The sequence below is a fragment of the Meriones unguiculatus genome, chromosome 20 (genome assembly GCF_030254825.1).
Source record: "Meriones unguiculatus strain TT.TT164.6M chromosome 20, Bangor_MerUng_6.1, whole genome shotgun sequence".
Classification (NCBI taxonomy): Eukaryota; Metazoa; Chordata; class Mammalia; order Rodentia; family Muridae; genus Meriones; species Meriones unguiculatus.
The window spans coordinates 39,620,882-39,647,357 of NC_083367.1; the positions used below are offsets into that span (position 1 = coordinate 39,620,882).

Here is a 26,476-nt window from a genome sequence, read left to right on the forward strand (position 1 = left end):
CTCAGAGGTTGTCCACTGTTACCCAGTGATCTCAGATCAGTATCAACACAATTTCAGTCCCATTAGGACTATTTCTCCCGTCGTAATAAATTCTTATATCCCATGAGATCATAGGCCTCAAAGAAAGCTTAGCATCCACATGTCAGCAGAGGCAGGAGCATCCATTCTGATCTGTGTCCTGTCTTCTTGATCTTTACTAAAATGTGCCTCATTCTACCTGGACAGTCACATGGGTGTCTCTTACATGACACTGACAACTACATCCGGTAGCAATGGAATTTGCCTGGTACTGTCATTCAACATACTCAGTGGACTTTTGATTCTGCCATATTCTCCAGTAGACGTCCTTGGCCCTTTTAATCATCTAACACAAACAGTAGAGCTCTGTACTATGAAAAGACAGTTCTCAGCCATGGTGTATACTCAGTCTTTCATTTGGACTTTTCTCTTTCACAATATTGTTTAAGTTGAGGTCTAATTTATTAACGCACTGATAGATTTTGTAAAATAGATTTTTCTACCAACCCAGGTTTCAGTCAATTTCTTCTACCTCATAAGCAATATGATCTTTTATTTTAACATAGGACCTCCTATTCTGAAACTTTATAAAAATGGCACCATTTTGCTACACATAATATTGTTAAGATTCATCTATTTCTAATTAACCCAGGGTGTTCTTTTTCATTGCTGAGCAGTATCCTACCACATATAAGTAACACAACTTCTTCATTTACTCACCTGCTAATAACATTTAGGTTGTTTCCAGTTTGGACTTTTCTGAATAAAGTTGCTACAAATAGTCTTGAATAGAATTTAATTTGAGATTTCTAAGTCTCCCACAAAAACACTTAAATCTTCTGTCTCATGGAGCAGATGAATGGTGCCTCATTTTCCATCATACTGTATTTCACTCCAGCATTGCTGGGGAAGTTCCAGCCGCTTCACACTCTTGCCAACACCAGGGCTGTCAGGATTCTTAATTTTAGATAGTGTAACTGTTTGGTAATATATGTTCAATTACTCTGAATTCATAAAGAAGCTTCTGTCTAGAAAAGCTATAAAAGATGATAACTATTAAATGCTGAAAACATCCTAACACATTTCACTACGTGTTAGTATGTCAGTAAAATCTTTCCTTAGTTTGTTCAGTAATTCTAACAGTGATTACCAAAACCGCAACACAAGCTTGGGTGCTATAGTCTACCACTCAGCTACATATGGCCTGTTCCCAGCAAAGAATACCCAGCACATTAAAAGCCTGCACAGGATTTGGGACTACTAGCCAGCATGGTTACACCAAGAGGACATCCAGAAGTGTGCCCACACATTACCAGAGCTGTCCAGATCCACTCAGCCTAGCACAGCATGGTCTCTGAGAAGTTACCAAGCATGCAAGCTGAGAACCATCCCCAACAAACTTCCCTGTCAGTTCTACCTACCGTCTTTTGCTATTGAGATTGAGTCAGTATGGTGTTTTGTTTGTTTTTTTTTAAGTTTTACATATCTAAAATTTTAATAACACACATTATATGGAACACAAATCAAAATGTGCCAAAGAACAGGGTTTTTCTTGAAAAATACAGTTATGTAAAATTCAATGGCTATAAATCATAATCCAAAAATCAGGCTAGCCACATGTAGCAGCACACACCTACTCTCTTCACTCAGAGAACTGAGGCTGAGGGATTGCAAGTTCTAAGGCAAACTAGATACTAATGTACACAATTAAAAAAAAAACAGAACAGAATTGCCTGAGCTTTGCCCTTAAAAATAGCTCAATTCTGTGATGGGTGGATAGTCCAAAGTGCAGCACTGACCCTACATGTAGTTAGCTCAGGGTTTGATTGGTACAACCATTCTTTTCAATGCCCTAACTCAAGTTCCATATCTGCTAAAAACGTTCTCAAAATTCTTGCAACCCACTTTCTGTAACTCCTAACATACTATTTGCCCATACTCGTTTTCCACAGAAAAGAATTATATGCCAAGGAATTATATCTGAAAACAGACGATGAACTCCATTTGAGACTTCCTAGTATCTAGCAGCACTTTGCAGAAACTATAACGAGCATGCAGTAAGGACTGGTTGGTGTGTACTTTTCTAGGAGACAGAGCCCCACAGTTCAGCCGCAATGAGTAGGTGTGCACCACTAAGAGCATACAGAACAAACCTAGGGGGAGGGGATATACATTTATTATGCACATAAAATCAATGCCTAGTAGGTAACTGCCTACACAAAGATGATGGCAGACTGTACTCAGCTGTATTGTCTTTCTCCTCACAGCACTTACAGACTCAAACATGCACACATTTTATTGCAATCAAAGATGAAGAAGTAACTGTAAACACTACTGTAATACCACCAGGGTTCCTGGTTAATAGCTTTAGTTGATTACTCAAAGGCAGTGTTCATACTGAATTCTTGCACCTTGTGATGGTAACTCAGGAACCTGTTACCTCTTCTGTCTTCTGCATCATGCATGTGTTCTGACTGAGCTACAGCGGATTCCTTATGATTGAGAATTTTGCAGATCTGTTGAGAGGGTTCAGCTGTGCCACGTCTTTCCAGTGAATTCAGGTGAACCATATCCTCAAGATCGTCAGACAACTGTTTCAGCTCAGCATCTGTATTTTCTGATTATTTGAAAATTCTCTTACACTCCTCTCTATATAGTAGATTAAGGCTGGCTCTGTTCCTTCCAACTCTGACAAGTTCAACAGATGCTTTAGTTCTTGCTGCTGTGACGTGACACTCCCAATTCTTATTCCTGCCTTTTCCAATCCAAGAATTGAGCTTATTGGTCTGGTGAAGAAAGTACTTCTCTAGATCTTGTGGCTAGAGTTCCCTCTGTTCATCAGACTCTATACTGGACTACATATCCTCACAGGGGTTACTACTGAATTAAGAGTTAGGTAATAGTAAAGAAGAAACAGTAACTAAACCAGTGTTATAAGCACTAGTTAAAGCTGCCAGTAATCATGGTAATGGTACTAGGGGTAAGCATGGCAGTGGCAGGTGTAGATGCTGAGTTCCATGACAGCCATTAAGGCAGAAACATTTGCCATTGCAGTAAATATCAGGGTCCTTGAACTAACATGACGAGAACAACAAACAGTATGTGCTAGAACCAATCTTAGATGAAGATAGAACTTTTTTTGTACACATTTTTTCAATTTATTTTTTTATAAATTAGTTTATTCACTTTGTATCCCCACTGTAGCCCTTTCCCTCATGCCCTCCCAATCACACCCTCCCTCCCTCATCTCCTCCTATGCTCTTCCCCAAGTCCACTGATAGGAGAGGTCCTCCTCCCCTTCCCTCTGACCCTAGCCTATCAGGTCTCATCAGGACTAGCTGCACTGTTTTCCTCTGTGGCCTGGCAAGGCTGCTCCCCCATCAGTAGGTAGTGATCAAAGAGCCAGCCACTGAGTTCATGTCAGAGACAGTCCCTGTTCCCATTACTAGGAAACCCACTTGGACACTGAGTTGCCATGGGCTACATCTGTGCAGGGGTTCTAAGTTATGTCTATGCATGGTCCTTGGTTGGAGTATCAGTCTCAGAAAAGACCCCTGTGCCCAGATTTTTTGGCTCTGTTGCTCTCCTTGTGGAGCTCCTGTCCCCTCCAGGTCGTTCTATCTCCACCTTCTTTCATAAGATTCCCTGCACTCTGCCCAAAGTTTGGCTACGAGGACTACTAGGTAAGTGTGCAGGTCTCTGAGACTGCACAGCACTGAAAGGAGCACACCGATACCCTGACATACCTTGTCTGGGAAGAAGTGAAGTCCTAGCTGGAGAGTGCACGACTCAAGCAGCCATCTTTAAGCTGCTGTGTTAGGTGTTTTAGGTTAGGATTCCCCAGGAAGCAGACAGGAATATTTTAGGGAGGCAGCATCTGTGAGAGTAAAGGAAGTACCACTGAGCAAAGGAAAAGCCAATGAGACTCGGGCCACAGCTGATCAAGAAAGCACTCAAGACATCTCTATTCTGCTCCTCAGAAGTATTTAAAATAAAGGCTTTGCTGTTCTAGAGACAGGCAGAAGGCAAGAGCTGTGCACTGTAGCTGAAGGAAGAGAGGAGCCGCTCTGATCAGCAATCTCTCAGTGTTTGCCTAGGTTTTGCTTTTTTTTTTATGTAGTAATGGCAGAAAGGAAGTATACTTACTTCCTCATGGTAATTTAACATGGTGGAATGGGAAGGATTCATAGGTAAAGACCTGTGAAACCTTTCACTGCTAAACACCCGTCTCAGAGCAGATGGCCAGTTTTTATTTCTTTTGAATTCTGTTAATAGGTGTGATGGGGTGAGTGCAGGACCTACAGTAGTCAGAAGAGGGAGCTGGAGTTACAGGTGAATTGCTACATTCAGGGGCTGGAGACTGAACTCAGGCCCCCTAGAAGCACAAACAAGAGTCTTGACCACAGAGACTTCTTTTACAGCCTTCAGTTTTATTTTTTGAAAAATGAATTATTCATTATCTCTCCTTTACAGAGGAGGAAGCTAAAGATCACACATTCAATGACTTTATCACGCTCCACAGTTGTTAGTCCAGTTCTCACCACTTTTCATCATTTAAGACAACCATATATCTTCTTTTTAAAAACACTTGCAGAGCTAGGTGGTAGTGGACACAACTTTAATCCCAGCAGTCAGGAGGTAGAAGTGGGCAGATCTCTGAGTTCAAGGCCAGCCTGGTCTACAGTGCAAATTCCAGGACAGCCAGGACTACACACAGAACCCTGTTTCAAAAAACCAAACCAAACAAAAAACAAACAAACAAACAAACAAAAAAAAACCTTTGCATGTGTATAGTGTGTATGAATACATATGTGTATGCTGACAGGGCAAATGCATGCCACAGCACATGTATGGGAGTCAGAGGTCAGGGAGTCAGACAGATGTTAGCTATCACCTTCTACAATGACAGTCTTGTTCAGACTACACACATCAGGCTAACTGGCCTACAGGCGTCATATTCTCCTTTCTCTACCTCCCATCTCTCTACAGAAACGCTGGGGATACATGTACTACCATGTCTGGCTTTACCAGGGTTCTGGGGATCCAACTCAGTCTTCATACTTGTGAGGCAAAGTCTTTACTCACTATAAAATCTCCCAGTCTTCACAACTGAATCATGTATGTGAAGAAATGAGTCAGACAGCACTGGTGAGTTAAGACATTAAGAATCAAATCTTCACTATCTTGTTTTCCCTTTGTGCTTAGTTTCAAGACTATGTTCAAGGCGCAGGCTCATTATCAATCAAGAACCAATGACAGAAAGATTAAAGCCCCAACCTTCCCAAAAACAAATGTTCGGAGCCTTGCAATCCATAAAATTAGTTGATAACACGTGACTTTGACTGAAATACAAAAACCATCCAGCTACTTCCCATTTTCCAGTCACTGATTCTGCTGTTGCCCTTAAGTCTAGAGTTTCAGTGTACTGGTATATCATGAAGTAGTTTTGAAGCTCTTCTTTTTGTTCAGTATTTAACCTTAACCTTCTCCAATCCTCCTCCCGGGACAGGGTTTCTCTATGTAACTCTGGCTGTCCTGGAACTTGCTCTGTAGATCACACTGGCCTCGAACTCACAGAGATCCACCTGCTTCTTCCTCCTGAGTGCCAACACTGCCCGGCTTAACCCTTCACCTTTTTCAAATTAAAAAACAAAAAACAAAAAACAAAAAATTTCTGACTGCAGTGGATCCCACTGTATGCTATTGGTTGTCTGAGAGTCAAAAGCCTGATGCTCAACACAGAGCCTTTCCAAGGCAAATGCTCTCCATCTTTGTGCAATGAGACAACACCAAGAACAGTAACACAAGAAATGTCCAGGAATACCCCCTACCCAGTTCTGTCTGCCTTCTCTAGAAACCATTACCTCCTTCTCCTAACTTGCTATCTTCGCAAGGCCATGCTTTTCCAACACTATTTGTCAGTCTGCCTCTCTTATTCTCTCTACCTCCTTTTCTGTGTTCTTTCTTCACCTTTGGTTCAGTTTTCCTGAAATATTTACCCAGATTACACACTTAAGGAAAAACGACACAATTTAAAATTATGATTCAGACCTGATAAGCTGGGGTCAGATGGAAGGGGAGGAGACCTCCCCTATCTGTGGACTTGGAATGGGGCAGGGAGGAAATGAGGGAGGAAGGGTGGGGTTGGGAGGGAATGAGGGAGCAGGCTACAGCTGGGATACAAAGTTAATAAACTGTAATTAGTATTTAAAAAGTAAAAAAATAAAATTAAAAAAATAAATAAATAAAATTATGATTCAGGACTATGGACTGTGCCACTATGTTGGCCTGTACTGGGCACCAACTGAAAATTTCGTACAATATTAAACACATTTGTTGTGCTGGCTGAAAGTGCATAAGGTTCTAATCACAAGGTAAAACTTCAGACTGAGCTGCATTATGTCTCTTCATGGAGAACAGGAAAAAAAAATTAACACAAAAGACAAATGGCACACAGCAGCTGCCCAGCGTTATCAGTGTACTGAATGGAACTTTTAAGTGATTGTTCCCAGTAAACAACTGGAAAGCAAATCAGTGTGTTTTAAAGTGCACATCTATAGTGTCAATGCAATTACCACAGGTTGGATCAAGGATGAGAATTGGGTGACAGATCAGTCATTCTCATGGGAGAATGCAAAATAAGTTCTAGATATAAAAGGAAAATCAGCATAGGCCATTTTTCTTTGATGATAAAAAAAAAAAGTCCCTTGATGAATGTGTCTTAACAAAACAATGCCATTAGCCATTTTTTTGATACAACTAAGTTGACAAATAGGTCACTTGAACTTTCACCTAAACAGTAGCATGACAACTCACTATCTTCTTGGCAGCACCTGTGTCTGCTGCTCTGACAGTGACTAATACCACCCTCCTGTACACACCCCGCAGAAGCTAGTACCACCCACCTGAACACACACTGCATGTGTCACTCTCTGGAGAAGCTTCACCTACAGCCGACAGCTCCTTCCCAGTTACTCAGTGTAAGTGTGTGATCGTCATGGCAGGACTGCTGCCCTGCTTTCCTACCTGACACAGAATACCTATGTAACGACAAACACGTGATGTGATGTCAGGTAGCTCACCCCCCTTCCACCTGCAGCTTATAGCACCAGCAACGGGTAACACATACTAACAGTCTTCGTGATCTTTCTTCTAGAATCTAAGAGCTCATCTTTGGCTGCTTGACACATATATTTGTACACCGTTTGTGAAGGATAATGAACTCTTCTTTTCAATGAGATGACAGGGACCCTTCCTTTTACTTTGAGCTCAACTAACAAAATCAATTAATGTGCTTTATGTGCTTCCTTCGATCAGCACTTCCTCAGCTTGTCAATAAGGATTCCTGATGTCAAAACAGCACAAAGGAATGAGGACTCAGGATGAGGATTTTATTCAATGATTTTGGTATAAAGAGAAAACTGACTTGACCTCTTATGAGAATTCTCAATCTTCCTGTAATTCACACATTCCCTACCCAGGGGTCCTCTGTGCCACAAGAACCCAGAATGTACTTGCTTTTTTATTCTACTAATATTTTTATATCACTTGGCACAAGTAGATGGGGGGGGGGGGAACAGAAGTTTTCCCACATGAAATGATCACAAATTACTTCCAACGCCACTGGTCAGTCTGTTTGTTGCACAAGTGGAATTGTGGGTTCATTCCCAGAATATGAATCCAACTGTGATTTATATTCTTATGAAACCTTGAAGTGTCACTAGAACGAGCCACGTTGTCTTATCATTTGCTTTCCCTACAGTCTGGTATGACTAAGGTGAAAACCACTTCAAAACATCTGAAGAGACTCCTTCGCACGTCTAGGTCAGGCATCTGACCTTTGCACATTGTTCCTCACTGCTTTGTTAACCCAAATTGAACAGCTTCTCCAGGTTCTTACATATCTACTAATCAGCTTCTAAGTCTCTTTTTAAAAAAAGAAAAAATATAACACAAACTTTTGGCTCTCTCTACACAGAAATGATGGAAGTTGGTGGGGCCACCTGGCATCAAAACCAAGCAAAAAATTATCTTCAAAAAGTACTAAATTCCATAATGACAGTTTGTTTATTTCTTTTTGGTGGTTTTGTTTTTTGTTTTTTGAGACAGGGTATCTCTGTGTAGCCCTGGCTATCCTGGAACTCACTCGCTCTATAGACCAAGCTGGTTTCTAAGATAAGAGATCCTCCTGCCTCTGACTCCCAAGTTCTGGGATTAAAGGAGAGCATCACCACTCAGCATGATAGTTTTAAATACTTTGATTTTAATCATAAGTCTCACTCCAAAAATAACTGCGAGGTTGACACTGCATTTGTGGATATGTAACAAAGACATATTTTTGATGGAAGATGGGTACTTGAAATAGCACAAGTGATTTTCAGTAGGTCTTAACTGTCTAAAACCATGAGTAGACAGTCTGCAGAAAGCTTGGCTCTCCTACCTGATGCTCCAACCAACCATTTCAATTTAATATGAAGACAGCATCCCATATGCATATATAAGGACATATCTCTCTTCCAATAATGAACAGTCCCAACAGACCCTTGGGACTAGTTAACTGGCAGGAAACCCTAACCAGGTAAGACAAACCAACAGGTCAGAGGCTCAATCAGGAATGTATGTTAGAAAACCTCCAGACCTGCTGTAATCAGTCTGAACTGTTTTAAATCAGGTTGGGACCTGTTGTTTGTGGCTCTAACTAGGGAAGGGCTCAGGAGCTTATTCCTCAAAACCTTCAAAGTGTGACTCAAATGCTGCCACCACTGTAATAAAGTCCATTTTATTCCTCCACACATAATATTTGAGCTTCTAACTTTGTTAAGACTCAATTATTGTGCCATGCGCCTAGAGACCAGGTTACTGTTCTATTCACTCGAAACATCTTATAAGACACTTGGAATCCAAAATAACCACCAACTCCCACATGGAAATCCTGAATTATGCCAATTCCTCATTTGTAAACTCACGAATTTACAGCAGAAGCCTACATAAGTGATACAGGGAGGACCTCTCTTCAACACTAAATGATTTAAAATATCTAAACTTCATCAGTAAGAGGAAGTAAACATTTTATATTTGAAATTTTATGGGCAGTTTATTAAGTTCAATGATGAAAGCTATCAGAAGAAAATTCTCCTGAATATGTCTTTTCTTAGAAAAAAAAAAAAAAAAGGAAGATGTAAACCCTCTAAGCATCGCCACAGATGCTGTGGCGGCCATGCCTCTCTGGAGACAGGGACAGTGCATCAGTCTGAGTCGCTCCCTGGGGCAGCAGGATTGTAGTCGGGGTCATCCTCACCATCCTCCAGCTCCAAGTCCTCCATGTCCTGGAACAAGGACTCATCCACCTCCACACTGTTCCCAGCTGTAAAGAGGAACACAGAGTCGCCTTACACTCCAGAAAAAACACAACTGATGTGAGAGTGTGAGGAGGGGCTGCATGAGGACTCCAGACTACCAGTGCAAATCCTTCCTAAGTCGATCAGAGATTCCAACAACAGAACTCTAATCTTCACCGGCCAGGCTATGCCTTAGCAAAACCACCCTGCAGATGACCTGGAGTAGAGCAGGATACCACAGCACTCCTGGATGTATACAAATGTTATCTTCCTTCTCTCTTAGAGTCTAGCTTACTGAAATTCAATCCAACGAGATAAAAAAAAAAAAAAAAAAAAAAAAAAAGAACATTGAGCAGTTCAGAAATAAAACTACAGGGCTGGAAGATGGCTTAGCTGTTAAAGGATAGGCTCAAATCAGAAAGAAAAGTATAGTGTACTAAATTCAGGCCGAAGAATAATTGACTTGGGCCTAGTAAAAATTTCTTGAATATCTTCAGGGAATATTTGAACCCATCAGAACACACAGGTCAGAAAGAAATAATTCTAGAAGTATATAAAACACAGAGGAAAAAAAAAATAATCTCTTGATACTTCTAATTAGAAGACAAGACTCTTGAGGAAAAATACCTGGAAGTAACACAGGTAAGGCCACACTGAGAGGCACTGGGTAGTTCCCATCAGAAAATTCTAAAGTTTTACAATTAAGTTTTATGAGTCTCTCCTTCTCAGAAGCAGTAACTACAAAACAGTAAAGGCTCTGAGAAGGAGAAAAGAGATTGAGGGGCTGAAGAGACAATAAGAGCACTGGCTGCTCTTCCAGAGGACCCAAATTCAATTCCCAACACCCACATGGTGGCTCACACATGAGTTACAGATGGTTAGCTGTAACACCATCTTCAGGGGTTGCACTACCCTCTTCTGGACTCCATGCCCACTAAGCACACATGCACTGCACACATATACATGTAGTCAAACACACACATAAAATAAATAAACCTTTAAAAAGAACAAAAAGATTAAAGAAATGATTTGGGTGGCTACAATAAAAGTACAGGCAAAAAATAATAAAATCTCCAAGTGAGAAAAGGGAATTACTGGGAGACACATCCAAGATAGACTCAACAGGTCTTTGGGGAAATCTACTAGATATGAAGAGATAACCTGATCTATGAGAAGAAGGAGTCAGAAATAAGTGAAGCCAAGCATGTTGGAGCATGCTTCTAATTTCGGCACTCAGAGGCAGAAACAGGGGAATGTCTGTGAGTTCAAAGCCAGCTTGATCTATGCAGCAAGTTCCAGGCCAGCTATTGCTATACAGTGAGACACTGTGGAAGGAAGGAAGGAACAAAGGAAGGGAAGAAGGGAGGGAGGGAGGAAAGGAACGAGGGAGGGAGGGAGGGAGGGGGGAGGGAGGGAAGGAAGGAAAGAGCAGAAAAGAAAAGCTAATAAAGTTTCTAAAGCACAAGAGAATGAGGTGAGGCTTTAGGGAGCTGGAATTCCCCAGCAAAACAGAGAATATCCTAGTTTCTGACTTTTTTGGTTTGTGTGAGAGTCTCACTCTGTAGCCGACACTGGCCTATAACAGTGTAGAACAGAATAGTCTCACACTGAGACAAATTTGTTTAGTCTCCATGTACACAGATCACAGGTAGAGAGCCACCATGCCCAGCTTCGGGTTTTGTGTTTTAGATCATAAAAATAAAATTCTTCACTTATCTGCTAGAGAAGGTAATAATATAAATTTGAGGAAAAAATATTGAGGACTGTATAGCTCGATGATAGAGTATTTACATGCATGCACAAGGGCTGGGTTCCACTCTTAATACCAAAAATAGGAAGGAGGTGAATGCCAATAAGGATCCCTGCAAGGTTAAGAAGAATGATTTAGCAATAAGCCATATCAACAGCATCTACCTCTCTCCAGCAGATATCCAGGGCATGTTTGAGAGCCAAACCTAGAGAACTCCAAAGGACAAGGTGGACACGAGGTTAATGAGGTGTACAACCCTAAAAAGATGCTACTGTGACAAGACGCGATGAGCATGGAAGCCAGTCTGAAAACACAAGCAGGCCATTAGCTGATAAGGCAGGGAATGGTCCACACTGCTCTTTGCTGTGGGCAGAGTGTGTAGAAGGACAGAACAATACACATCTGAGGATGGGTAGCTGGTAAAAGCATAAAGAACCAAGGGGGTAAGTGTAGGAGCAAAAGGGAAAAGCGCACAGACAAGATACCCCACAGCTATATAGCAGGAGGAATGGCCAGCTACCCAGCAGGGGATGCTGGGAGCTCCATATGGGCTTCTCTACACCCAGAGCAGATGGTGAATTTGCTTCTCCTACATTTGAGATACAGACTTTTGAGGAAAATGGCCACCTGAACCATGCTGTCCCAGTTTTCTAGCTAACAGAGGCTCATGTACTGTAACTGCAGCCCTTGAGATACCTAAGTCATCAGAAAACTTAAAAAGCACACATTGCTATACAATTTAATAGATTGAACATATCAATTGATTCACTACTAAACCTTATCTTCAAAATGTGTTTTTTAACAAGTTTGGTAGGAAATTTTCACACTAAATAAAAATATTACCCTGCTTTTCAGAGACTAGAAGATGACACATTACATCCATGAGGAAGTGTATCTTACCGTCCTCCAGGAACTGGATATCAGATGTGTCAAGATTATGATCTGTTTCAAATAACTGTTTCCCTAAAAGAAATAAATATGCTTAATTCAAATGGCATAGCATTCCTTCATCTCCTAAAAATCATTTAAAAGGATAAAGACTTCAGGAAAACAAATCTGAACAACATCTGTGTTTCTGGGAATTCTAATACATTTATGAACTGTGCAGCAGCGTAGAGTGCAAGACAGGCATTCACACTAAAACAAAAAACAACCAAAAGCCTAGGTTCTGCAGGCCTGGAAAACTATGGGTTCAATTGTGTCACTCGGAGGGCTTTTGGTCCTCAAGATTCGTATCTCAGGATCCAGATTAAATACCAAACAAAGCTATACTGCAAACAGTAACTATCAACCGTGTGAAGAGGCACGTTTGTTACGGAAATCCGTCCCAATCATCTTTGCTGTCAGGAAATGGCCCGTGGTGTGGAGTGGCAGGAATGACTATGCCGGGGAGGCACCATACCACTTAGCTTATTTTTCCCTGCTTGTTCTTCTTCTTTCATCCTTTTCTTTTTAATTTCCAGGAGTTCTGCATCAAACTTGGCCTTCCAACTCAAGAAATTTTCAATTGTAACAGGAGTTCCATGGAACAGTTTCTTAAAAAATAAGAGACACAAGTGCTGTGTCAATAAAGCAGTAATTTAGCAAATAAAGCCAAATCACTTTGTCCTCTAGATACACACAACCACAAATGTGAAACATGGAAAAACATAAATGATTTCTGCTTGAGCTAGCTCTCTATTTAGTTTCAGCAGCCTACTCTGGAAAAGTCAAATTTTTAAAATATCCTTCTTCAAAAAAAAAGTTTAAAAAGACAACACGCAATATACTTACTGTATTCACCACAACTACTTATTATTAAGAAAGTTCTTGGTTTTAATGTTTTGAATACATATAAATTTCTAACACTGCCATCACTTTTTTTACTTCTCATCAGAGTTTGGAGTTGGTCTCTTTACACTTAGAAACTGTTAGACCACTGTGATAAGGGTTGACAGCTCTAATTCTGCACTCTGGCTGAAATGATTTACATTTCCTGGTCTCACATGAGTGAGTTTTATCAGTCTGTCACCTGTTACTCACAGTATGTCATCAACCAAAATTTCACTCGTAGTAAAATTTACATTTCAGTTTCACTATTATGATTTTCAAAAGTTACTAAAATTATCAGAAAAAAAAAATCAAAGCTAAACATCAAATAAGCCAATAAAGCGATGTGAAGAAAATGAAAAACAAGGTTTTCAAGTACACCTTTTCTGCTTCTTCTGCTTCCTTTTCTTTCTGTTTCTTTTCTTCCTCTCTTCTGGTTTTTATCTGATCTACTATTTCATTTAACTTTTCCTGAACAGCTGTCACAAGGGTGAAGATCATCACCATGCCAAGATTCTCCTCAGCCTGTGTAAAGCAAACAGTGGCGGAGACAAACAAATTTCTCAGAAAAGTAAAAACTGACCAAAGACACAACCTTATTATAATAATTAAATCCCATGTTTATAACATAATTCCTCATTCAGATAGCTGGATAAGTGGACATTTAAAATTTGAGCATAGAGCCAGAAGTAATAGCCTTGTGAGATGGAGGCAAAGGATAAGAAATTCTTGGCAACATAGGGAGTTCGAGGCTACCCTGAGCTACATGTGCCCTTGTCTTTAATGACTAGAACACACACCTAGGAAACAAGCAGGTAGTTGTTCTAAAATCTGGCAATATAGACTTCAAACCATAAACTAGTATGGAAAATAAAGAAGAGTCACTTCTTAATGATTTTAAGAACATCAGGAGGACATAGATGTAACATCTCCACCATAGCAGAGTGGATGACTTCAACACCCCAAAGAGAGTTGTAACTGCCATTTGGGTGCTGGCAACTAAACCCAGGTCCTCTGCAAGGGCAGCAAGTGCTCTTAACTGCTGAGCCATCCCTCCAGCCAGCCCCTTTCCTCTTTCTGTTACTAAGTCTGACTAAGTGTCTATCTTGTTTATCTTTGCAAAGATCCAACTATTGGTTTTTGATTCTTTGTATTTTTTTATTTCCACTTCATTCATTTTAGCCCTACATGTAATGATATTTTTCAGTCTACTGCTTTGGGGTTTGGGTTCTTCATTTTCTATAGCTTTGAGTTATCTTTTAAGTTAAGTTGTGCTCTCTCTCTCTCTCTGGTTTTGGTTTGGTTTTTTTGTTGTTGTTGTTGTTTTGGTTTGGTTTGGTTTGGTTTTGGTTTCGTTTGGTTTTTGTTTTCGTCTTTTCAGTTTTTCAAGACAGGACTTCTCTTTGAAGCCTTGGCTGTCCTAGACTCACTTTGTAGACCAGGCTGGCCTCAAGCTCAGAGATCTGCCTCCCTCTGTCTCTCTGAGTGCTGGGATTACAGCCATGTACTACCACGCCCAGTTTTTTAGCTTATTTCTTATCATAGATAAAACTGTAATCTTCCTTCTTAGGACTGTTTTCCTTAAATTCCACAGGTTCTGGTATGCGTTTTCAATTTGATTTTATTTTAGGAATGTTTTTATTTCCCTCTTGACTTCTTCAAGGACCTATTAATTATTCAATAGTGCACTGTTGAATCTCTATGCATTTGTGTGCTCTAGAGTTTCTCATACTGAATTATTTCATTTTCCCCGTATTTTTTGAGACTTAAGTCTGTGTACTGATAATCTGCTTTAGAGAAATCTCCACAGGCTGCTGAAAAAAGTGTGCATTCTTCAGTGTTTGGATGGAGTATTATGTAGATATCCTTTAAGTCCATTTGATCTGTGATATCATTTAATGTAGCTATTTCTCCAGGGGTTCCAATGCCCTCTTCTGGTTTTCATGTGCCCCAGGTATACACATAGTACAAATACATACTCACAGTGTTGCGCTGTAAACATGGTCAAAAACCCGTGACTAGGGGAAGTCATAGATCCTAACAGGGAACCTATTATTACTCTTTTGCTAAAGGCTGTGTGGTCAAATAGCCTTCTGAGTATTTATGTTTATATTAATAGATTAATGCTGTTCTCAACTTTGGAGAGATCATAACTGCCCAAAGAGTAGAAAATAAATGACTGCTGACTACTCATCCCTAAATGAGACATGTATATCAGCCTATTCTATCCCCCAAGTTCAGGGAACATCGTGGAAGAGTGTGTGGAAAGACTGTAAGATCCAGAGGATAGAGAGGTGTTCTTTGCCTTCTGAACGTGACACAGCCATTGCACTCATGATCTTATGATAGTTGTAGAGAACTACACAAAACCTGCACTAGCGCTCAAACCTGCCAAAATTCCAGCATTGAAGGGAGAGGGCACATGGCTCCACACTTAGCTGAGGACCTAGGAGGAGCTGATAGTTTCTATGGGAAGAAGTCATTTTTCTTTGGGGTAGGGCCAACGGTGGGTTGCCCATGCTCCTGTGAATGGTCCCTACCCAACTGCATACTGGTAGCACTAATTTGTCTTAGTGAGCTATTTAAAGGAAGAGCTGGAGACATAGCTCAGTGGGGTTAAGAAAGCACAAAGTGCTCTTTCAGAAGACCAAAGTACTGTTCCCAGACCCTACATCAGACTGTCACAACTGCCTATAACTCTAACTTCAGGAGGACTCAAAACCCCTGAGAGCACCTGCACTCACTTGCACATACCCACCTAGACACACACACACAATTAAAAATAAAACAAAATCTTTAAGACAACAAAAAAGAAAGAATAGGATATGGTGGTGAGGAAAGTTGTGTTGAAGGACGGTCTCAGAGGAACATTATATTCATGTATGAAATTCTCAAAGAATAAAAATCCTGTCCTTTTTTAAATGATGCTTTATAGTTATGTATCATGAATTCTGATTGGTTGATGTACTGTTTACATATATTTAAAAACATTTTCTAGCCAACATTTGATAAAGGCCAACAAAATATGCTACTATAAAGCAAAAGCATTTCCTTACCTGCAATTCCAGTAATTTTAAAATGTCTGAGACATCATTATCTTCCAGATTTTCCTGGGAGAATATTTCATAAAGGGGAGCCTCATCGGGGTATTTTTCACTATATGTAAACTTGAGGGTAGTCTGGACAGCTAAGACACAAAATAAAAGTTTAATATGAACATATTAAAAGTATAAAAATCAACATTTTTATTAAATCAATTATAATATCAGTGAAAAATATGACAGAATTAATAATATAAAAAACAAGCTCAAAGAGATGATTTGAAGTAGCATTTTACTATACAGAAAGACAGACAAAAACATTTTTAAAAAATACTAGCTAAATAAACAAAAACCTAATTAAAAATACTAGAAAAATTATTGCCATAGTTTCACATTGAGCCTTTATTGGAGGAAGTTCCTGACTGCAGAGGACTTAGCTATATCCTGGAATTCATACTCAAATAGTCACAATGGCAGCAGGATGTTGCTAACTGGGTAGCTAGATGACATGTTTTTGCACTGGGCAGTTTTGAGGGGCTAAATGCTCGGATTATAAATATGTATTACCACACCTGCTAAAAAGCATAAGCTTTAGAAAAGAAAAACTTACTACTTCTTCTATAAGCAATACCAGGTATTCAATATAGAAAAGTAATGATAGCTATGAGGCTATGCATATAACTGAATCATTTCACTATATCCATAAACTTACAAAATCAGAACACTATACTATGTATACAGTTATTTACCAATTCAAAATACGACTGAAAGGCTAGAAATAGTCCATGAGTTAAGCACTTGCCACAAAAAGTCTGGGTGAAATACAGCACACATGGAATTCCAGTGATAAGACAGGAGGCAGACAGGACAAAACCGCAAACCAGGCAAAAGCAAAGCACAACGCCTACGATTGTACTTTGACCTCCACACATGGCAACCATACAATTACATGCACACATGCACACACACCAAGGGCTGCAGAGACCCTGTAGCTGTAGCTCAGCAGTTAAGACCTCCAGCTACTCTTCCAAAGGAAGATCCGACCCCTTCTTCTAACCTCTGCAGGAAGCAGGCATGTACACTTACATACAAGCAGAGTAACACTCATGCACATAAAATAAAAATCTTTAAAAAATAAAAACAATATCCCTTCAATATCAAAAATAAGCAAACTTCCCTAAGTATGTCACCACTTACTGGTTAAGACAGAACTATGATTCTTATAATAGCCCATGTACCATTTCCTTGTGCTGACATACTTTCCTTATAATAATATCCTATAAGTAGAAATACACGAAGATTATTTTCTTACATTCCTGCTCCATGATCTAACATCTCTCCAGTACTAATCTAAATTCACAACTGGGTGAGATAAGAAGAGATGAGATGAGATGAGATGAGATATCTTCATTTTAACTTGCTTTAAGTACTAGTGAGACTAGGTGACAAATAATCATTTATAAACTAGAAACTATATATCAATTCCCTTTGTCTACTTTTTTACTAATCGCTTTGTTAAAATGAAGTACGGGGACAAAACCAGCACAATCTAGGCATTGTTTCAAACACAGTTTATTTCTCAAATAAAGAATGAACTGCACACAGCTGTTATTATAGGAGTGCTATTATCCCCAATAAAGGTACTATTCAGAATATAGGAACAATCTCCAGAAAGTTTAATAAGAAAATTAAATTCTGTCTCAACGAGCAGCACCATGCCATTCTGAAAACATACTGGTTCCACATAGCCAACTATGCTGAAGAGGTCAGGGGGCTTAGAGCAGTATTTATTTGGAACTTTAAGGTATTGGAAAATTTGTAGCTACTTAATATAAAAGTACAGGAACAGTAACTGTATTTTAAATCCTTTTCATTGAGATTTCAAAATATCTCAGTGTGAAACAGTTTTCATTAAGAAACTAGCAGTTTTCAGGTGACACCATTAAAACTGACTGATTCCTCCTCAAAGAACTTACATTGCCACCTGTGAAAAAAACATGCTTGAGACCATCTACTTATCCATAATATTTAATTACTATATTAACTGACTTAGACCAAAAATAGATAACCTTTATATTGCCGCTAAATTTAATTTATTTAATTTATTAGTTTTAAAGCTGCTCTGTTTGGGGGGGATGGGGCAATGATAAGCAGATAGCTGTACATTCAGCCTGTTTGTAACAACAAATTGTCAATAAATAAGTTATTCTTCCAGAAAGATAGCAGAAATCGAAAAACAGTAATCACGTGACAAATTCTTTGAACTAAATAAAGTCTCTACCTTCCCTTCATCTGCTATCTTGTGATAGCTTCACTTTTAAACACCATGAATACTGTGCCAGACTACAGAGCCTGGACTGCCTTTGTTCGTAGGAATTATGCCCATAGTAAACAAGGGCTACAAACACAAGTCATGCATAGTAACAGCAACTCCATACCTGCAATACCCTACCAAAAAAAAAAATTGCAGAAGGAGCAAAATTCCTAAGGAGCCTAGAAAAATCACTACTTACTTTCATCATTTTCTTCAGCCTCCGATGTCACAGTAATAGTAAAGCTGGGTGGGTTTTCTGATAACACTGCAAAAAAATACATACAGCAGTTATTGAGATGCTTCCTAAGGTAGCCATTCCAGTGAGTATTGCTGCTCAGCACTAGAAACTCTTATCTCATTTCTATTTCCATGTCAACCAACACAAACAGAACACTGAAACGATAAACCCGCTATTTCAATCAAGAATAATCTTAATCTGCAAAGTCCCTTTAGTAAATAACTCTCTAATCAATTAAATATTAAGCCATATATACTTTATTCCAAAATCTGTCAGTATATGAACAACTGTATTCCAAAAAAAAAAAAAATCTCCCAAATAGAATGATTAAAAAACAAAACAAAAACAAAAAAACACGTTATTTTTTCACCTACCACTACCCACTGATATTCATGTTATGGCAAGTTATATTACCTTGTTGTTTTCTACATGTTTACATGGAGTTGAATCCACTCTTTCCAAAAGACTGGGCCATCTTTCACACAATTATAAAGCAATCAGCTCTGAATCTGAACATAAACTTACTCACTAATCACACCTGTAACATTTACATAAATAAAGAAGCTTCCGAGACCATTTTAGAGCATGTCTAATAACATCTGTTGATCATCTACTCCCACACCAGAGTACTGGAAAGCCCTGCGAGAAACCCCAAAACAGGGCACTGCTGGTTCTGGAAAGTCAGCAAATACTGGCTTAATGAAAATGAAAAAATAACAAAGGAAAGTTATATTAAAAATCAAGTGAGGAGTAAACCAGAAAGCTTGTAGCTGAAGGAGTGGCTAACAGAGCCTAAGCTTTATTCCAGGCCTAGGAAGCACTGGCCACTCATGGTTGGCAGCAGCTCTGGAAGAGCACATAGCACTCAAGCCACCAAGGAAACTGCATGGCTATAATGTGCCCAGCCACTTCCTGAAGCCACCTCAGATACATGGTATCAGTAATGTTTTTAAGACAGAGGCCTTTGACTCAGGTTTCAAACAAAGGGATGGACATCTATTATGACTCAAAAGCAGTTTGCCCAAGAGATGAAGCACTCTCCCTGAACTCAAATTGTACATCACAGTCTCAGACAACACATCCCATGCTGAAAAGGCACTGAAAGCTTGTTATAAGCTCCCAGATAGGTTGTTCTTACCGATAGTGTTTATTACAATACATTAGATGGAGTTCTTTTTCATATCATGAAATGAAAATACTATGACCACAGAAATAAAAGCTTTAACCCAGAGACTACCAAGCAACAAGTAAGCCAGGAGGCTATTACTCTAACAAACACAGCCCTATTGACTGAGCACCACATCGTACTTATGCTGTGCTATACAGTTAAATAAAAATCCCTTAAATCCAATACCAAGACCATGGTTTTATAGTCTTATCTACAGTCCACCAAATTTAAGATGTTAATTTATCTTATATGCCACTAAAAAAAAAATGCCAATTAAACTATGATAACATAAGTTCTCCTATAGAGGTCAACTGTAAGTGGCAGCACTGTACAAACCACCCAGGGCTTCACTTTAAAAGAAAAAGAAAAGTATTTCCTGCTGATAAACTTCAGGGATGTTATTTGAATGAGGCTGAAAGCCATGAATTGCACATTAGTAAGTAGAGAGAAGAAACCGGACATATGTGAGGGTACTGTGGCAGAGCACAATGGTGGAGAAGCTGAGAAACACTGAGAAGAATTAAGTTTTCTGTTCGATGGGCACATTTGAGTGGACTAATGGAAGTATGACTGAAAGAGTAATCCTCGACAATGCCATTTTCAGCAGCTGAAACTGCATCTCTACACACGGGAATCTAGCAACAGTGCACAGAATGGGAGGCAGAAGAAACTAGGCAACCTCTACAATCAATCAGGCAAGGATAATGAGGTTCTCAACTGGGATGGGAGCCATGAGAATATGATATATTTTAAACAGAGGGAAACTGATGGAGGTGAGGAAGAGGCAATCAGAAATGAGCACAGAGGAGACCAAACAAGGCCTAAATTCAGTTTGGATCTTCTGGCAATGGCTGAAGCTATCAGAGGAAGGAGATTATGAGAATTAGTTAATGATATCATTAGGAAAAACGATGACAGATAAATGACAACAGCAGCTTTTTAAGGAATCCTTAATTTGGAGAAAAAAAGTGAGGGGGAAAAAATGCCAGAGATTGAAAGCAACAGCCACAGAAGATAGCAACAAAATATAAGCATCACACAAATCCATACAAATACAAAGGAAGAATCTCAGGATACAGATTCACTATCCCACTCTAGCCCCAGCATCATCTCTGCTCCACTTTCCAGTACAGAGGTTTTATCACATCATTGCCTGCTTTTATAAGCAGTTAAGGACAGGTCTGCTGGCACATGCCTATATTTAGGAGGTGGAGGTAGGACAGTCAGGAATTCAAGGATATCCTCAGCTATATAAAGTACTGGAAGCTAGCCTGAGCTATGTGAAGCCCTGTCAAGGAGGGTGGGGGGGACAAACAACAAAAGCTAAAAGCAGTTCTCTATTTGTCTTCAGTGAGTTAAGATCACTGATAAGATAAGTTAAGATACAGAAAGAGATGGGGCTATACAGCCCAAACACTAGGAAACCTAGTGAAAGCACTAGGTTTGATACAGCGGTGTCTGTAATATGCCCTGTACAGTTTGTGCATGGAGGACCTGCTGACACATTAGCTCATATCTACCCCTTAGAAGCCCCCGGGTCATCTGGTTCCTGACCACTTGTTAGTGCCTCTCATTCCCTTGACTCCCCACATCTTACTTTATGTTGTACAATGCTGTACTCTTTGCAGAGTCCTGCTTCCACAGTGCCATGTCCCTCTGAAAGGCTGTTCCCCTTAATTCATCATCTCTCAGTTTTCCCGAACAACTTGGCCTATGCCCTCTCCTTGAATGTCTATTGCCTACTTCCCTAATAGACTGAGTTCTTTACTATGTAGCTAATAAATACTTGGAAAATGAAGATGCCTCCAGGACACAGAGTGGTTAACAAGAACAATGCTTACAGCCTAATATGACAAGTCAGAACAGGGAGGAAAGGTGGAGCAAGAGAAGTAGAAATACGAATCCATGAGAAACCACAAGAAGCCTATAAGGGCATGGGTAGGAAAAGACCATTGGACCACAAAGGTGGAACAGTAATCTCCCTGGCATTCTCAAGGTGTGCTGATGTCCACATGTAGGAAACAATCAGTTAGTAGTTGATGAAGACAAAGAACAAGTACAGCCCATTAACAGAAGGATCAGCAACTAAAGCGGCATATTTCTAAATCGGAGTTATCTTATGTTTATGTTACAGAGTATGTACATTTACACTACTTCCCATCAAACACTTGAAATTCAGGCTGGAGAGGACACCACACCATGCTGCCACTGTAAAGAGGGGGAGGTAAAGGAGAATGGGTACAGTTAAGAAAAAGAAATGCAAGAAAACCCTATATGGTGGGACAAGTTCTTACGAACAAATGAAGACAGATATGCCTTCTGACAGGTACCAAGAAATCTCCTTTAAAAACCTACTAGCACCCCATCCCCACCTTCAATCCTTTATCTATCCTACTGCTACTTAACCAGGAGAGTGAGACCACACCTTAGGATGACAAAGAACTAATGTCAGAAGCCCCTTCCTGAAGGAACTTCCCTGAATGGGCGCTGCCATGAAATGTTCATGCACAATAAAGGTAAACTTTTACTTTACTTTTAAAACCTGGTGTGATCTAAGCTGGCAGTGGAGGTGTACGCCATTAATCCCAGCACTTTGAAGCAGGAGCACTCAAATCTCTAAAAGGTCGAGGCCAGCCTGATCTACAGAGTGAGTTCCAAGACAGAGAAACCATGTCTCAAAAAATAAAAATAAAAAAATAAAAAAATAAAACAAAAACAAACTTAGGAGAGGATAATGTCAATGCCAATGTAAGGATGGGAAAATTACTTCCTTGTATTCTTCAAGATGGGCTTTCACCACATAACCCAGACGGACCTGGAATTTTCAATCCTACTGGCTCAAGCTTACAAGTGCTTGGATTATAGGCATGCAGCACCACACTTGGTGGATTACTGAGTTCTGACAACAGAGGAATACCATTCTAATGCACTGCTTGTTCAATTGCATTGTGGTGGACTAGGATAATCCACAGGTGCCAAATTTAGCTCACAATACCCTTAAAGTTTTGTCTCTGTGTGTGTCATTAAGAATTTTGTTAAAAACAGATAAAGCAGTGAAGTCCTTTGGCAACAGACTATACAGACGTAGCTCGTTTAAATAGGTCCTTTGTTAGGAATTATCTAACCTTTCAGAAGGTAGTTCTCAAAAAAAAAAATCTGCTTTCACAATATGATCTCTACTCTTCCTCTATGCTATCATCATAACTACTGAGTGCCAATGACTGCTACTTAGAGGACTGACAGAGCAAATACAGGATATGTCTTCTTGGTAAAGCAGACAGAATTAAGGAAACTTGGTTTTGTTAACTGAAGGTCAAACACTGATTCCCAAAAAACCTCCCCTCAGTCGGATACTCTAACGCAGAAATGGAAATAACTAAACCCTACTGCCTTAGCAGATCCTTGTCAAGTGAAGCATTACTGACGGAGAGCAGCATCAGGTGAGTCCACTTGTACTCTGAAAGGCAAGTTATTAGGAGGGTGAGTCACAGTGCAACCAAACTACAGAATAGGCAAGAAGAAGACACTGTAGTACGATGATAAACCACAACACACGCAACAATGGCCCAAAACATCATCACAAATAGAATAGCAGCAATTCTAAGGTTCAGCTAGGTCTGTGGGCCAGAAGTGCACCTTTTCGATCTCATACAGGATCAGGTGCACTTAATAAATGCTTCTTTCCTAGTTCATAGGTATCTATTAAAGAGATGGTAGGGTGGGGTGGGGTAGGAGATTCAATTCCTTCATCAGATGGAGCAATCACATGGATTGCCACACCCATTATTAAATGGGATTCAAAATGAAGTGAAAAAACTGCAAAGTAGTGTAATTGGCAAACCAACTCTTGGTAAACCAACACAAGGGAACTTTCCTAAACCTGAATGTAAGCATGGAAACATAAATACAACAGGCAACAAAACTGCAAACCTTAGAAAGCCTTACAACTTCAGAGATCAAACAGAAATATTTTACTTCAGAGTCCTACCTTTTCCCTAAAAGCTTTCATAAGAAAACAATCAAAAGCAAAATGCAAAATCCCTAACAACTTTATAAATCAGGATGCTTTACTTATTGCAAAATGTGGATGGATGCTCACAGGTATAGCAAGCAGGCTCAACTGTTAACTTGGAATAGTTGGATACATCAAAATAGTCCTAAATTACCATTTGATACCCTGACTGAGGCTCCCCAAGCACTTGTGCATCTAACAAGAATTTCATACATTACGGCTACTGAGACCTAGTAAAATTTGACAAAATTCTGCTTTAAGGCTTAAAATATATCACCATTGTTAGACACACACGCAGTTTTAGCAAAGGATAACCTAACATCAAAGACACGTTAAGAATATTGTCTCATGTATTTTTGCTTCTGCCTACAAAGGGTACATACCTATTATGTTTCTAAAGTACTAGAATGGTCTAACATCATGGTTAAGACTATCAGACAATTGACACCAGTAATCTATTTTAGTTTGACATTGACATATAAGCAAGAATAGAGAAGGGAGCCAGGTAATGACATTCTCAAACCCCTCTTCCCTCATCCCCTTAACATCATCAGCACAGCTGTCTGGCTGATGAGGCAGAACATGAACAGGGCTGGAGCTACATAGGGGCAGATGAGAGAGAGCTGCCTGTTGGCAAAGCAAAACAAAATTTGCTACCATTGCAAGCAGTTGGTCAAAAAGTGAAGCCAACGGGATGAAAAAAAAAAAAACGTAAGCTAAAAAATGAGAGGGAGGGTTTGGAATTTAGAGGTTAAAGCAGTATCTCTTAGGCTCTTAATCCAGACAATCAGATGCTGACAACATTCAGATTCCATGTAGAGGCTGTGGAATATAAAGCCATTTGGGAACCTACGCGTTCATACTGGCTTTACCTTGAGTGCTTCTCAAGTCTGAGGAAAGCCACAGATTATCCACGAAAACAGACTCACACGGAAAAATTCTCCTAATAAATTTGTCGTGGATGTTTTCCCTTACCCCCAATCTGCTCTTCCTTCATTCTCTGCTGAGGATGAATCCCAAACCCAAGTCTGCAGGGCGAAGGAACAGATAAGAAATGGGGACCTCTGGCCTGAAGACCCAGAACATAGATCACTGGCCTTCCTTGACGACCTAGACGACATCTAAGATCCTCAGCGGCCGCATCGTTCATCGTGCATTCTGCACGAACGCGCCATCACTCTTACAGTTAAAGAAAATAAAGACACTCCCAAGTGTGCAGCTCTCCAAACCCAGCATTCCAACCATCACCGCAGTGTAAAACAGCTGGTACTTCAGAAGAGGTTGAAATGGGGGTTGGGGGAGGCACTCCAAGGCTCTGGAGAAACTCATCGCACTGCCAGTTTCTCTCCGCGTGCTTCAGTGAATCTCCGGTGGCTGCGGTTACGCGAAACCAAAGTGCTCGGGATCGATCCCAGGGCCTGCGCCCGGCCACCCGGCCCTTCAGTTCTTAGGACAGTGGGAAAGGGAGCAGCAGGGTGCTGGAAACTGACTGGAGAACGCGATGGAGGGGCCCGCGGACCCGGCCTCCGCCCCAGCGGAGGGCGGCCGTCAAAATCACCTGTGAAGGAGTCGGGGTAGATGGACTCCAGAGCCTCCAACTCGTTGCGTTGCTCCTCGCCGTAATCTGTCATCGTGGCCCGCGCTGCTGCCCGTGCATCAGCGCGACACCCTGGCGGCAGGCTGCAGCGGAGACCGCGGCCGCCGGCTGCCGGGCGGGCGCACGCGCAGTCTGGGTGAGACGGCCTGGACTTGGCTCCGCCTGCTAAGAAACAGCCTGATTCCTGCGTCGAAGTTCGACTAGTCGTGCCTGGAAGGGTTGCCCCTCGGAGCGCTGCCTATCCACGGCCGCTCGGGATTGGCTGGAGGGTGACCGCAGCCTGTCCGGAGTTCCGGAAGAACAGCTAGGGTCTGGGCTGGGCTTTGCGGGCCTCGCCGAGCAGCATCCTCGATCTGCGTTCGATGTGTCTGCGCTGAAAGTCTTGATCCCGCGTAGGGCGTGGTGACGTCGCCGAGGGCGGGACCCGGTGGTCCGCCGGCTTCCGCTTTTCCACAGCTTCAAGCTGGAATCTGAATGTTGTCAGTATCTGAGCAAGTTCTGATAATCAGAATTGTCAGGTGAGGAAGACGGCATACGAAGGACAAAGATGTTGATTTGTGTTTCAGTGACCCGTGGGTCAAAGGACAAAGCGAAAACAAAGTTTGTTTCCTGACAGAATAACAGAAAACAATCTGCCTAAATAGGTGAGGTACACACCACCATCATAAAAGTTACAGAATAGCCACTGTTTGCATGTTCTCATTAGTAAATGGAATCCCCCTTAAAGTGATCACCCCGTTATTAAGTGAAGTATTAGAACATCCCTAGTTTGTCTACCCAGCTCAGGGGCACAGATAAGTCTAGTCCTCACCTTTCGTCAAAGACGTTGCTTTTCAGAGCAGACTAAGAAACAGAAACCACAATTAAAGAAAATGCAGAGAACAATTGGCTTTGGGATCTCCCACAACCCATACATCTGAGCTCAGGGAACATAGCTGAAGGGCAGGGGAAAAGATTATAAGAGCAAGAGGAACAGGAAGTCAACTGCAAGATTGTCGTCTAGATATGACAAGTTTCTATGACGATGGAATCTCAAAAATAAGACAGTTTAAACAAGATCTGAACAATAGTTAGTCCTAACAAATATACATACAATCAACACTAAGTGCACTCAGCAATTGCATGTGTGTGTGTGTGTGTGTAGAATAAGAGGGCGTTGATTTGAAAAGGGGCACATGAGATGCTAAAAAG

General features: G+C 40.6%; 1 protein-coding gene across 1 annotated transcript; it reads right to left on the reverse strand.

The window, feature by feature from the left end:
• Positions 1-8,261: 8,261 nt before the first annotated feature.
• On the reverse strand, positions 8,262-25,460 carry Rwdd1 (RWD domain containing 1). Its single transcript, XM_021662865.2, has 7 exons — positions 25,247-25,460; positions 18,470-18,535; positions 15,972-16,102; positions 13,297-13,440; positions 12,509-12,641; positions 12,007-12,069; positions 8,262-9,382 (listed from the first exon to the last, which is right to left on the reverse strand). The coding sequence occupies exons 1-7, from the start codon at positions 25,317-25,319 to the stop codon at positions 9,264-9,266; spliced, it is 729 nt and encodes a 242-aa protein (XP_021518540.1). The 5' UTR covers positions 25,320-25,460; the 3' UTR covers positions 8,262-9,263.
• Between the last annotated feature and the right edge of the window lie 1,016 nt (positions 25,461-26,476).